The sequence below is a fragment of the Eschscholzia californica genome, unplaced genomic scaffold (assembly GCF_041429995.1).
Source record: "Eschscholzia californica isolate CP2 unplaced genomic scaffold, dmEscCali1.0.p SCAF_4, whole genome shotgun sequence".
Lineage (NCBI taxonomy): Eukaryota > Viridiplantae > Streptophyta > Magnoliopsida > Ranunculales > Papaveraceae > Eschscholzia > Eschscholzia californica.
Window position 1 is genome coordinate 11,640,038 of NW_028238461.1, and position 15,687 is coordinate 11,655,724.

The window sequence follows — 15,687 nt, forward strand, 5'->3', positions numbered from 1 at the left end:
CCAAGGGATTGAACCTGGGACAATTAGGTGGTAATCAGATAGTTCTACAAGCGGGGCAATTAAACTTTGTTGTTATATATTCCGTATTACCTAAAATAATAGCATAACCTTTGTGACTTGGGACTATAATGTAAACCGCTACGGCTAGGTCGAGGGGGGCCATGGTCCCCTTCGGCCTAGCTGTAGTTCCGTCCCTGATAGTACGTATTTTTGTTGCACCCATAATATAGTATGTTAGTAACATAATTGCATAGTTTTCTACTCCTTAACTTGATAATTCAACTATGGAAGTTCTTATACAAATTCAAGCCTAAGTCACATCATAATCAACATATTGCCCTAATTACTCTTTTTAGTTGGTTGTATAATATCATTAAATCACAACTCGATCCACTTTAAAATTTGTCATTTTGAAGTATAGCATGTCACAAAAATATCATCTGAGTAACCTATATATTCTATTCATGTAATCGAATTTGAAATTCAACGATAAAATTGAAGTGAAGTTTGTTTGCATGTTTAGTCGGTGTTTTAATTTGGAAACTAAAATAAGTGAGGAAAGAACTAGGTTAGTTCTTAATAGGTTAGCGACTATATTGACTTAAAAGTGGCAGCCAAAACTCTGAAAGAACAAAATTTGATTAGTAGGACCATTGACTAAATTTCAATTTCTTAAAGTGGTTGTTTGCGGTGGTCAGTGATGATTGACTTTCCGGTAAAGTTAGGTGATTAGGTGAATGGAAAGAAGACGGTGTCATAGGGATGTCAACGGGGCGGGTTTGGGACGGGTTACCTCTTTCCCAAGTCCGCCCCGTTAGTAAACGGGTTTTACCATTCCCGTCCCAATAGTTAATCGGGGTGGGTATTTAATTACTATACCCGTTCCGATTAGAAATTACTTAACCATTACCGACCCGCCCCGCCCCGTTTAACATGAAACGGTGCGGTGCGGGGCGGGTCGGATTTAAACATAAATTTCATATTTTTATTTCAAATAAGTTAGATTAATCAAAATAATATAAATATTATAAACAAAATTGTATAACATTTTGGTTTTATCAACTATAAACATTACAACTTATTACATAATATAAAATATAAAATAGTTAATTGATGATATAAGATAAAAGGTTTTAGAAACTTATTGTATATATAATACATAACATATATAATCGGAGCGGGGCGGGTTTTACTACCTAATCCCAAACCCGCCCCGAACCTGGTGAATGGTTTTATCTTCATACCATTACCGTCCCATTTAATAAACGGGGCGGTAAAACCCGTTCCATTAGGGGCGGGTTCGGAAAAAAACCCACCGGTTCAGACCAAATTGCCACCCCTAGACGGTGAGGATGTTTCTACAATTATCAAACAAATTTAAGGGTCCCTAGGGGTTCGATTGGGTGGTAGTCTTTCTTTCACGGTCCAAATTTGACTCGTCCTAATCTGACTTACCCAATCTAACTTACCTATAAAAAACTAATAGCTAAATCTGAATCGTCCCCACTTTAACAACTAATTCTTTTGATCGAAAGGAAAATCATTATTTCAACTAATTCTAGACTAAACAAAATCTTTATTGTAATGTATTTCTAATTCACATAGACCTAAATAATAACAAGAGTAACTCCAAACTTTTTTTTGTTAAAAAAACTCGCGAGTTCACAAACTACCCTACCCAAGTAAATAAAAAAATACTGAAATTTGACGTGAGTCGATTCAAACTTTGACTAAGGTGCTGTTTGTTTTTTTATTTTTTCAGATCTGAAATCTGAATTGGGTTCAGATTTCAGATGTTTGTTTTTGGATTTAAGAAAATCTGAAAAGTTAGCTGAATTGAGCAAAGGTCTGAATGGGCTGAAAAAGAGCCCACATATTTCAGACTTCAAAACAAGTCTGAAATGGAAGGCCACCATCTGAAAATAAGCCAAATGACAGATATACCCTCGTGAAATCCATGAAATACTTTCAATCTCCATCTTCTCCACTTCATCCACCACCACTACACCCCGACCACCACCACTACACCGCCGACCACCACCACTAGACCACCGACCGTCGACCACCACCACTAGACCACCGACCGTCGACCACCACCACTAGACCATCGACTGTCGACCACCACCACACCGTCAACCACCCCAAAAATAAAATAAAACACATCAAGAAAGGGAAAACAAATTTAATGGGAAATTTTGAAGCAAGAAGATGATGATTATCTTCCAACTATAGTTAATTTAAATTCTGTTTATCAATGCAGTCAAATCCTGATTTTATTAGAAATCAAACATACTTGAAGGTAATGGAGGAAGACCTCCTGAACCAACACCTCGTGAAACTACCTATTTCTCTCTCTACACACCAAAAAAAATATCATAATACCCACAAAACAAGTTGTTATAATCAATGGAGAAAAGGACATTTTCCTGCTCTTTTGCTTATAATAAAACGAAACCCTAGATTCGTCCTCCAGATCGAGGCGATTTTTGAATGTATTTGCCTGTGGATTTGGGCAACTTCCCACATAGAAGGCGATTTTTTCCTCCATCTAGCTGCTGTGTGTGGATCGTGAAGGATTTTCGATTTCTTCAACAAATCCTCCATTTAATCAGGACCAAGACTGACTGGTTCTTCCAAAACCTCACCGAATCGATTACGACGTAAACCCTAGTAGAAAATCCAGTTGAATCTAAGGAATTTGGGGAGGTGGAGAGGTTATAGAGAGAGAAAGAGGAAAGAGACATGGTGTGTGTGAACTCGGGGAGTAGAAGGGCAGATAGAATGGAGAAAATAGAAATGAATTAGGGTTTCAAAGTTTAGTTCTTTTCACGGGACAAGTTTAGTTATATATAAAGGGGTATAAGTGTCAAAATTAAAATTCAGACACAACGATTCAGATTGAAAAACAAACATTCTAACATGTAAGTCGATTCAGCCAATTCAGATTCAGCCAATTCAGTTCATCCAATTCAGATTCAGACAAAGAAAAAAAAACAAACAGCACCTAAGATGCGGAATCTTATTGCCTTAGCATCAATTATAATAAACTCATATGTTGTTCAACAATCTCTCTCTCTCCTTCTTAAGCCTATAAAGTTTTGTAATCGAATTTCGGTGGAAGCAGTTTATCTTCATGATTAATCTTATGTAATTTAGGCAATAAATAAAATAGAGGTATAAAAAGATGGATTTACAGGGCCCCTGTGATGGGTCTAAGAGTCATTATACAACTTTTAAGGCCTAAGATATCTTAATTGGTCGTTATGTACTTATCCAAATTCATGATGAAAAAATTTGGCCAAAACTAAAAAAATTGAACTTTGGTTATAGTCAATGTTTTTTAGTCTTCAGCTCCCCGAGTATTTTTTTTGAATTCGCGACAATTTTGCAACACCTTGCGACAGTTTTAAAGTGCCTTGCAACACCTTACAATAGTTTTCCGACATCTTGCAACACCTTACAACAGTTTTGCAACATATTGCAATACTTTTACGAAAAATATTAGGTTTTTAACCAAACAAAATACAAATATTTAGACTTAGGTGCTGTTTGTTTTTTTAAAATTTCAGATCTGAAATCTGAATTGAATTCCAGTTCAGATTTCAGATGTTTGTTTTTATTTTTAGCCAAATCTGAAATTTTGTCTGACTTGATTTCATGTCTGAATTGGCTGAATAAAGGCCCAAACATTTCAGACTTCAAAACAAGTCTGAAAAGGGAGCCAAAGATCTGAAAAAGTGCGAAAAGACGTATATACCCCTGTTAAACTTCAAAATACAAAATTATATCCATCTTCTTCCCTTCCCTACCGAATCACCACCACCACCACCGCCGTCGCCGCCGGAAACAAAACGCCACCACCAGAACTTGAATACCACCACCATCAGAACTGGAATACCACCACCACCAGAACTGGAATACCACCACCACAAACTTTTCCGATTTGTTAAAGAAAGAGATGGCTTCGCCGGATCTGGTTTTGAATAGTTTCAACTTTGAATCATCACATCTCTTGATTCTTTACATGATTCGTTACAGAGAGGATTTCACTTTGTAGATCTTGTTATAGAGAGAGGGGATGATTGAGAGAGAAAGAGACTGAACCCTCGCCGGATCTGGCGAGGGTTTTACTTTGCTGATTGTTAGAGAGAGAGAAAGAGAGGGAGTGGGAGAGAGATTGAGTTCTTACTGGATCTTCGTCGGAGCTTCGCCGGACATTTAATTAAAGAGAGAGGTTGAGAGGGAGAGAGTCTGTAGAGAGTCTGCAGAGAGATGTGGGGAAAGAGAAAGTGAGGAGGTGAGAGTTGTTTAGGGTTTTGTTTTGGCTTCTTTTTGGTCAGGGATTAGGTTAGAGAGAAGTTTAGAAATATCAACTAGGGTCTAAGGGTACAAATGTCAAAGTTTCATTTCAGATTTAATATTTCAGATTGCAAAAACAAACATTCTAAGTTTCAAAACTATTAAGCCAATTCAGATTCATCTAATTCAGCTAAGCCAATTCAGATTCAGATAATTCAGATTCAGACATCATAAAAAAAACAAACACCACCTTAGTAACAAAAAAAACATAACTCATATTTTCAGCTAATTTGTTTTTTTTTTAAATTGGGTATTCAACCCAATTTCATGAAAAAACAATCTTCGTCTCATAATTAAAGTACTAACTATTATTTTTAGACCATCCGTAATGTAAACTGCCATAAATGCAGCTAATGTTAAAAGTTAAAACCTACATATATATACAAGGATTCCATATTAAACTAATACCTAATCACCGGTTTAAACCATGAAATATCATATGTTTAACCAGTTTTATTTTCAGCCTTTGCTAATATCTACACCTATATCGATGAACTGAACCTCCTATTTAGTGGTCTTCTCTTCTGCAACGAGATCCATCACGACACGTTTAATGCTTCCGCTGTTCTTCATCAACAACTTTTTGTTTGTTTCATTATCATTGAATCCCTGCAAACAACATTATATATTCAGTTCGATTCCCATGTTTGAATAGTTTATAAACTTTAACATAGAGAAGAGCAAAAGCCGATTTTTAAATCCTCTTACCATTTCCTGAAGCTCCTCAAGAATAGGATCCCACTCAGAAACACCACAAAGATCATCCACTGACTGTTCTAAGTTATAGTTGTTTGACCTTAAGGTCTCTTCGTTCAAGTCCCTCTGCTTAAACCCCATGATTTCTAGATCCTTCAGAAGGGAATCGACCATGATAAAATTCCTGTCAATCGATTCTCCATCAACTGATAGTCCATGGCCGAAAAGAGTAGGTTGTTGAACTTCTGACGAACCAATGGAAGGATAAGATGCCAAGGTCTTACCCTTACATATAGAGGATTCAAGCTCCCCATTCTTCATATCTTCGTCAACCATTGACTTTGCAGATTCTGCACTTTTATCCGACTGCACAAAATCAGGTTTGTCAGCAGTTACAGGACCAGCATTCAGGTCAATGATCTGGTTGCTTTCCAGTTGGTCACTACCCTTAGGTGGTATATTCAAGTTCAAGGAATCAATGCTTTCAGTCGTTATAATATCGTTCAACGGAGTATCCACCTGAGATCATAAAAAAAACTTATAGCTAATCGGACTAACTATTTAGGAAATACAAACAAGAAAAAAAACAAGTAATTTCTAGTGCTGTTAAAAACCTGGATGATGACCCAAACACGCTCCCCGAATTTTCGGCCACAAGGGGACTGCATACACCAATGAGATATGTATCGACCAGGGTAACTTGGTGATACAAAGTTAACCGCAACGTCTAGCTCGTGTCCCACAGGGCATCCATTGGCTTCTTCAATCTGCAAAGTTTAGGACAAATCATGAATTAAGGACTAACCTCTTCATAACATTACTTATTATAACTAAGAACAAACATGGATGGAAAATTCCTACAACATTCGATTTCACCTCATATTGTCTAAGATCAATAGAATATGACATTGTGAAAACGGACATAAGAAGAGCCAGCAATGCTCACCTTAACAGACGCTGAACCGCTTGCAGTGAATAGGTCTCCCCCAATCCAAACAAGCTGAATGCCACAAGGCCACGGCGAAACACCATTATTGCGCATTCTCCATATTTTCGTAAACACAGTGTCAGGGGTAATGATATATCCATCTGGAATGTTAACGTCATGAACGAAACAGGAATCACATGATATTTTCCTTGGCAGGGATTTCATCCTGATGCCAAGCATGGAATTTTCACCTCTCAGAGGGGCAGTAGGTTTATGAAAATCCAGTCGCTGGTAAAAACAAAGCATAATTAAACCTTTCATACAAAACAAATATGCCACATTTTAATTAGGTATATATGCTTACAGGAACAAAGGAGTGAGCACTTGATGGAGAAGACTTGCGGCAGGTAAGGTCTATTTTGGTGTATTCAGCCTCATTTCCAATTCTCGAGAAACAGAAGCTGCAGAGATCGTAGTCTTCTTTCCTACAAACAGAATTCCCAAGATAACTGATCAAGTGAAGCACATATTACAATGAAATAAATACATAACATATTCTACTCTTCTTAGTTCTTACACTTTGGACTTGAATCGAGGTCCTGTAATAGGTCGAACGTCACAACCATCGCAGCCAATACCCTCGTGGAATATCTCGCGCATGTTGTTATAGTGGCTATAACTCATGTTGCTCCAAGGAGGAGTGGTATAATCAGATAAGTTTGCCCTAGCTATGCCACTTATTGGAGTGCTTCTCTTGGGGTGGGATCCAAATTTGAACGATTGTGCACTGCCTTTTGGTTGTTTCCTTCTTATATAACAATCCTGGGAAGGTGTAGGTGGCGCATATACTAGAGAAACAGGAGTATCTGACGCAGATGGCCCAAATAGATTAGGTTTTCCATTGAGCTGATCTTGCCCTCCCTTCTGAGGCATACCATCACTGATTGGAGAGTAGAAAGAACTGGAGCAAATTGGAGGCCTCGTTGACTGTGTGAACTTATCAGAACCTTCGGGAAGATCAACACATGTATTAGTAGTAGTGGCAGGTTTTGAAACATCAATAACTTCACCCATTGCATTACTAACACACATGTTTGCGTTATTCGTGCCAACTAGTTTGTCGTGAAGAATTACTTCCGATTCAGACATTTTTGAAGCTTTTGGACCATCTGTTGCTTTTTCATTCACGGAAATATCAGAATCATTACCTGATGACTCAGAAACTGGAACTCCCAACTTAACAAATTGCTGAAGAAGTTCAACAAGTACTGGTGAAGAAGACACAGCTTTGGATGCAAACTCAGATGAGATCTTTGATAGTACCTCACCCAGTGGCTCTGGAAGAGATTTTAATACCTCAGTAACACCAGAATTGAAAAGGGATAGTGGGTTAACCTGTCCTTGATGCGAACTTTTGGGAGCAGATAATCCACTTGATCTGGTGTCAAAATTTCTGGAGCCATTTGTTTTCATCTCTACGTTTATCCTCAGGGGATTCAAGCGCTGCTTGATGGCGTCACGGAGATCATCGTCATCAACAAGTGTTATCATATCTTGGTCTTCATCCTTGTACGTAAAGGAGGTATCATCATCGGAAGTGAACTTGAAGATTTTACGAATCTTCGCCTCAAGCCCAGCCATACCCATATCAAGAGAGCCATCGCTATTGACAAATACACCGAATCGTCTAATTATATCTCCATATTTCACCTGAAGCAAGTTCAAGGAAAAGAAACAAAGTCATTATTCACTAAAGAAATACAAAAAACAAAAGCAAAATCATAACAAAATCGACTAGCATTTATCTCATCTATGATCACTTGGGAGATTCATTCATGTTCTTTTTGAGCTACTAAAGTCGCCAATTCACTGGCTAATGTCTAGTACATGGAATGTGATTCATAATTGAAGCTTTGCTTCTAATTTGAATAATGCTAGGCTTCAAAAGGGGGCTGAGGTGGTGTTCGTTTTTTCGTTTTAGTTCCCAATACGACTAGAGTGAGTGTTAATCGTCTAACCCTAGTGGACTCAAAATCAAACAGAATCAGCTATTTGGACAAGCCAGACGAAAACAAACATTCCGGAATCTGAATCGAGTCAATTCTTACCTCGAGTCAGATTTCGGATCTGATTTAGAGAAAAAACAAACACTACCTAAGTTAATCAACATTTTTTTCTATTCTAAGGTTTTCAAGTTACAAGCTCTCTCCATCATTACAGAGGTGCTTTAAGATTTAAGAAGGTGATGGCCTGATGAATAAAGTTCCCCCCTTCATGAAATTCAGTTTAGGTTTAATTAATAGGATCAAATATCTTACTTCAATAAAAGAATTTCCAAATTAAATATGAGAAATTCACACCAATAAGGACATTAGGGTTACAAACAGAAGCTAAAGAGCCAATCTTTTTGAAGATTTTGATGGGTTACTACTACCCACTACTGAATTTCATCAGATCATGAATTGAATCAAATTGCTATAGAGATTTATACTATTCAACCTTCAACAAGCATAGTTATAAGGATATAATGATTTGAAAACTCAAAAAAAAAGTAAAGAAAATCAGACCTTGATTACTAGATTGTTATCCATAGTAATGAAGAAGAGGTTGTTTGTCCAAATTGAATTTCAGAAAAATTTCTTCACAGAAACCCTAGAAGAATGAGAAAATTGTGGTTTAAGTTATTATAAGAGAGAGAGGAATAGGTTTCCCAAAAAAAAAAAAAAAGTTTCCAAAAGAGAGAGAGGAATAGTTCCGAATAAATCTCAACAGAAATATTTCTTATGGAGTAAGAGATAAGTGGAAAAAATCAAACCGGTTGAACACTTCTTTAGGTTTAAGGCGTGGCATGGTAATATAAGGCGGTCCATTTGTAGGGGGTGGGGGAATAGGTCCAGTTAGGAAGATCGGGCTTATATCTTTCACCCATAAAAAGCCAGTTGGGTTTTGAAACTTCTTGTCCATTAGGACAACTGAAGAGCGGGTTATTTTAAAAATTCTAGAGAGTATGGTATTCGATTTTGAAATTATATGAGGAAAGTCCAAGATTTGGGCCCAAATACGAAAAAAAACTCACTCCTAAATAATACTGTAAAAAAACTCAATTTTTAAACTGTTGGCAACACTTTTGAAACTGTTAGCAACACTTTTAAAACTGTGACAACATATATAATTATGTTCTTAATTATGTGTGAACAAAAACAAATTTGTTCATACATTTACAAAATTGTAGAGAGCAAATATTTACAAAATTGTAGAGAGTAAATACAAAATTGTTGAGAGCAAACTGTGTTTTGTTCAGAATTTTTTAAAAATGTTTTGTAATTTCAACTTTTGAGTTTTTTTTTGCATTATTATTCCGGGTTGGGTTTCATTTGATATTTTGATCCGAATTTTAGGCCTTATAATTTTCCTCTCGATTTTTAGCTTTTCAATATTCAATAAGAAAGTACCTCGGAACCTATATATATTAACATATTCAAAAAATATTAAAAGAAAATGACTTTCTAGGTTGAAAAAATGATCATAGTAACAAAAAAAAATCTACATTTTTTTCCTATTAACTAAGAGTTGCAAGAATATTATGGGTAATGTGAGTAATTAGCAATCAGGTCATTTTCTTTTTATTTCCTTCCCAAAATATCCTTACCCACTAAAACTCACTCTCCACCTGTCTCTAAAAAAATCGAGGTTCTTTTTTTCTTCTTCATCATCTTGATTCCCCTTCTTCCTCTTGATTCCCCTTCTTCCTCTTGATTCCTCTTCTTCTGGATTTTTCTTTTTCACGATTCTTCTTCTTCGATAGAAACAAATTTTTAACATACGATTCGTTCAAAGCCCAAAAACATGTCTGCTGCACTTCCTTTCTCAACAATCAGAAAGCATTTTTGTATCTCTTTGTGAGATCAAAAATTCAGGTAAGCCTGGAGCTAAGCGGTAATGTCGTACTAGCCTTCTTCCTTCTTAATCTTCAATTCATCTTCTTCTGATCTTCCGCTTCTTCTTCCTCAGATACATATATAGATCGAAAGTTTAAGTTAGGGTTTCTCCAATATGTTACATGAATCTTACTGCGTCTGTTGTATATGGGGATTATGAGACTTACCTTTTCTACGCAAATCAGCTCAAGTAAAATGTGTTGACCAATTCTAAAAAAGATCTTTAGGCCTTGAACAATCACCCTCTGTTGATGATGTAGACAGATTGGTTGCAAAAGCTATGGGTATAGATAGTGCTAGAACATACATTGTGAATCTCACCGTATTCACATCAATTCTTGACTAGTTCTTGTCGTTCTGGATACACAAATGTGGGATTCTCCAGTTTACTAGTAAACCTTTGGATGAGATGCCATATGGAACGTAGCCTTTTGGAATGCAATAATCAATGGGTATATGAAATCAGAGGATTATAGTTAGAGAAGGCTGGAGAGAGAGCAAAGATGAGATGACAAAGATTGACGATTGAAGCAATCTGTACTCCAAGTTGCAACTATAAATTTGTGCAAATGCAAACTCAGTTTGCAGAAGAAATATTGCAAGCCGGGTATGCAGAAGTAACGTTGCAGCTGAGGTTCCAGAATTAACATTGTAAATTGAGTTTGCGGAAAAATATTGCAAACTCAGTTTGCAGAAGAAATATTTTAAACCCAGTTTGCAGAAAACCGACCAGGAAAAGTATCGTTTTTTTCTGAGTTTTTTTTTTTTGAAAAAAAGTATTGAATGTGGATCTTGTTAGAAAGCTAATAAAAAAAATCCTTTCTGAATATATAAGTTTCATAGAAATCCGACATCTCAAGAAAAATTATATAGATTTAAAGTTTAAATAAATAAAAAAAGTTTAGTTAATTGTATGTTTTTTATCTAAATAATAATTATTAAATGTTTTTTGTTTTTTTACTCTTTTTCAATATTATTTTGGTACCTATTTAATAATTAACCCTAATATTAAAGTACATTTAATACATACGAAATTATAAATTTTTTTATACATCTTTCACTTGTTACCACTATATTTTGTCATTTTGGTCACCACCACCATAAAACTACAAGATCTACGATTCATCACCACAGTTATATGTACTGAAGCATATTATTATGCATTATATATAAGAGCATAGTAACACTTCCAAATCTCAGCCTGACCCACTGATTTCACCGGTATACAATGTAGACATATACACAAGGTACACTGGTATTATTAGGTAAACGAACAACATTTTAAGCTGGTTATGTCGGAAATGTTAACAGATCAGGTTCAAACGACATGTCGGGTAACACTTCAAAATCTCAGCCTGACCTGCTGATTTCACCGGATCAGTCTGGTTGAACCCGCTTTTAGTATTTGGATACTTGTGGCTCTACTCGGGTGTTTATGACAAGTTTCGGATTCTGGTATTATTAGGTAAACGAACAACATTTTAAGCCAGTTATGTCGGAAATGTTAACAAATCGGGTTCAAACGACATGTCGGGCAACACTTCAAGATCTCAGCCTGACCCGCTGATTTCACCGGATCAGTCTGGTTGAACCCGCTTTTGGTATTTGGATACTTGTGGCTCTACTCGGGTGTTTATGACAAGTTTCGGATTCACAATTTTTTTTTATTATCCCCGTCCCTCCGAGAAATTATAAAGTTTTTATAGGTTCAAAATTTCAAAAAAGAAAGGCAAGAGATAACGAAAAAGGTGAACCAGCCCTTACGTGGAGAACCACATGTAAATTTGTGCAAATAATGTTGAGTTTACAAGTTTTACGTTTCGGTCTATAAGAACAACGCATTTTAAAAACAACCCCTCCTTTTATTTTTGGATCCGAGTTGTTGAACCAGATCACCGTATTTGTCAAAAGGTTGAAATCTTTCATTTAATCAAACCCTCGTTTTCTCTGAAAAAATTCAAACCAGAAAAAAAGGGTGGTTGAAGATGGTGGTCAGAGGAAGACGAGGAGAGAAGAAAGAGAGATATCTAAAAAGAAAATATTAAAGGTTGTCGGTAATGGAAATTTGCTAACGACTCTTTGCAGCGTCAAGAAAATGGTGGAGGATTTGGCAAAAACAAAAGAGAAACAAAAAAATGTGCTCAAAATTTTTTATCTAAAATTTTGTACCTCATAAATTCTTTTTGTTTTTTTAAACAGTAATCTAATATAATATTCCAAATGAGCTTCTCTTTGATCAATATTTTGAATCTCGATCGGGGTATGTGAACACGTAGGATTTAGAGAGACAATATTTTAATTTTGATAGGCCGCTAATTTGGGAAAATAAGAATATTATCCGGGGTGAATTTTTTTAAAGAGAAGATGTGAAATTTAAAAGATTATCTGGGGAAACAAATTTTAAGGGGAAATAAAATACTTCTTCAACTCCGACCGCCACCTCCGCCCACCTCTCCTTGACTCGCTTTCTCAATGTTTGTCTCTTTCTCTCACACAAGCTCTCTCCCTCTCATGATATCTCCCCCATCTCTCCATCTCTCTAAGTATCTCTCGCTCACAGTCTCTCTCTCTCTCACGACATCTTTCTCTCTCTCACGACATCTTTCTCTCTCTCGCGATATATATATTAGTCCATTTCTCACTCACAGTATTTTTCTCTCTCTCTCTCTATATATCTTTTTCTCCCTCCTACTCACATTATCTCTCTCTCTTTCTCTCTCTCATACACAGTTTCGACGAACTGAAGTGTTCCTTCGTCGAAACCAGATCTCGAGAAGGGGTTCGCCAAACCCTCCTCAAGGGATTCGTGGCTGGTGGGCCACGCAATTTTTCATGATCGACACGCAGTCTGAAAAAACATTTTCAACAAGATTTGTGGGTTGAAGTAGTTTCTTGTGCAGTTTATTTGATTAACATGTCTCCTACTAAAAGCTTGAAAAATTGCACACCTCATGTAGCATGGAATGTTGTTAAGCCGAATGTGAGTCATTTGAGGACTTTTGGTTGTGTTGCTTATGCACACAATCCAGATGCACTAAGAACAAAGTTGGATGATAAATCAGAAAAAATGTATTTTTGTAGGTTATAGTGAGAGGGGCAAAGACCATAAATTGTACAATCCAGAAACAAACAAAATAGTGATTAGTCGAGATGTTCGATTTGATGAGAGTGGTACTTTTGAATCAAAAAGTGAGAGTCCTAATTGGTCTACAATTGAAGATGAAAATGGTAGTGAAATTCCTTCATCTTCTAATGTTCAATCTAATGATGATTCCTCTCAAAATACACCACCAAGGAAGACAAGGAGTTTGAGAGAAATTTATGACTCAACTGATCATATTGATCCAGATAATGCTATATTTTTGCTTTATTTGCAGGTGAAGATCCAATTTTCTATGATGATGCACCTAAAGAAGAAAAGTGGCAAATAGCCATGGATGAAAAAATAAAATCAGTTAAAAAAAATGAAACATGGGAGTCAGAAGAAAATTTGGTTTAAAGGAGGCATTTGATGGAAAATAAACCAAATAAAATTTGAATCAATTTCATTTAGTTGAAGATAATGGTAGAAGACGAAACAAAAGAAGTTTATTTTTTATTATACACTAAATTAAAGAATTAAGTTATAATATTATTATAGTAGTAGTAGTTACTTATGTTATGGAATTTAAAAAAAATAAAAAGTGTTTTCCACTTACTTAGAATTAATCGAGAATTCCATTTACTTAGAATTATCTTGGGCATGTATAACTACCCAAGTTTGTAACTAGGTTTTAATCAAGAAGTGAGAAAGAAAGTTAATAGAAGTAGAGAGTTTTAGTCATCTCCTTCTTCTCTTATCCATTTTTATTTCAAACATAAAAAAATTTTAAATGTAAGAAATTAAAATAAATTTAGGAAAGTTAAAATAAATTTTAAAAAGTTATAATAAATTTAAATGATTTATAAAGTTTAAAATAAAATTGAAAAAGTTTAAATAAAATTAAAAAAAGTTTAAAAATAAATTTTAAAAAATTAAAATAAATATAAAAATTTACAATAAATATAAAAATTTAAATTTAATTTTTATTTAAATTTTTTTTAATCATTTTAACTTTATTTTTTTATTTTAAAAAAATATTTTTTTTAAAGATTAAATCTTTTTTTAATTTTTAATTAAATTATTTTTTTTAGATTTTTAATAAAAATAAAAGACTTCTCGTGTCTATCTCAAATCTTTGAAGACATCAATTTTGTTGTCTCAACTGGTTCGTTTAACTTAGAAAGAGCTGAAATAGATGAACAAAATTTATAAATATAAGATTAAAAAACTCATATACTCTATATCCCAATTAAAGATTTAAATCTACCTTGCAATAATAAGAAAGAAAGTTACTAGAAGTAAAGAGTTTTAGTCGTCTCCTTCTATTTTTCAATTTTATTTCGAAATTTAAATAATTTAAAATAAAAAATAAATTTAACAAAATTAAAATAAATTAAATTTAAAAGTTTAAAATGATTTTATAAAAATTTAAATAAATTTAAAAGTTTTTCAAATTAAAAATAAATTCAAAAAAATTTAGACAATTTAAACAAATTTTTTTAAATAAATTTTAAATAAATTTTTCAAAAAAAATTTATTAATTTTTTTTAAAATTAAAATGTTTTTTAAAATTAAAATGTTTTTTTAATTTGATAAAAATTAAAACCTCTTCTTTCGTCCATCCTAAATCTTTGAAGACTAAAGGGTTTGAATCTCATATTCTCCACGTCTCTAACAATAGTTTTAAACCTAATATTATCTTCCAATAGTGAGAAAGAAAGTTAAAGAGTTTTAGTTATCTCCTTCTTTTCTTGTCCATTTTTATTTTTAACATAAATTTAAGAAATTTAAACCTTAAACGGATGGAAATTAAACCCTAAATTTAAAGTAAATTTAAATGATTTTTTAAAATATTTTAAATTAAAATGTTTTTTCCAGAATTTTAATAGAAACTAAACCTTGTTATGTTACGAGCATGTTGTGGTAACAGAGCCGTGTCTTGGGAAGGGCGAGCAGGGCAAACGCCCAGGGCCCCCCATCATAGTGGGGCCCACTCCTCATGATTCCTATATATTATATAGGTTAATTTTCTACTCTCCTCCTGCCTTTGTACATGTGGCGTCAAAAGGAGACTTTTATTCTTATACGCCCATCAGTTAAGGGAATTTCCAACCAATTTTGTTAGTTTCCTATTCAATTACTAATTATTCTCTCTCTCTCTCTCAAACTTTTCTCTCTCTAACAGACTAACAATTAATAGGGATTTTGCATATGTAATTAACATATCATCTAATTAACGGCTAAATAGGAATTTCACATATCTAATCAACACATCATCTACCAAATCAACTAATTTTCTTGTTTAAAATATTTCATTTTTTTAGGTTGATTTGAGATTATGTTCTTATATATTTATAGGATTTAATCAATATACATTGTTAATTAATTACTAAATTATTTGTTATTTTTTTCAAGTCCGAATTATTTTGAGTTTTGTTTTTATTTTACGTATAATTTTTTTATATATATTTTGTTTATACACCTATACAAAATTTGGCCCCGGGCCTCCAATTTCTCAGACACGGCTCTGTGTGGTAATATACCACATGAACGTGTAAGAAACTCTACCGTAACAGAATGTGATTCTGATTGGATCTTTGAGAAATATTTGATTAATGAATGTGATTCTGAAATACGATTGATCAAGGGGGGCCGTATTAGAGAGAAGGTAGAGAGAGAGCGTG

At 34.4% G+C, this 15,687-nt stretch overlaps 1 protein-coding gene across 1 annotated transcript; it reads right to left on the reverse strand.

Annotated features, from left to right (window-relative positions):
* Positions 1-4,577: 4,577 nt before the first annotated feature.
* LOC147542699 (protein NBR1 homolog) lies at positions 4,578-8,913 on the reverse strand. Its single transcript, XM_086635103.1, has 7 exons — positions 8,551-8,913; positions 6,561-7,693; positions 6,348-6,468; positions 6,002-6,271; positions 5,670-5,822; positions 5,068-5,574; positions 4,578-4,968 (listed from the first exon to the last, which is right to left on the reverse strand). Exons 1-7 carry the CDS (start codon positions 8,572-8,574, stop codon positions 4,864-4,866), a joined length of 2,313 nt encoding a protein of 770 aa, XP_086491229.1. The 5' UTR covers positions 8,575-8,913; the 3' UTR covers positions 4,578-4,863.
* Positions 8,914-15,687: the final 6,774 nt, after the last annotated feature.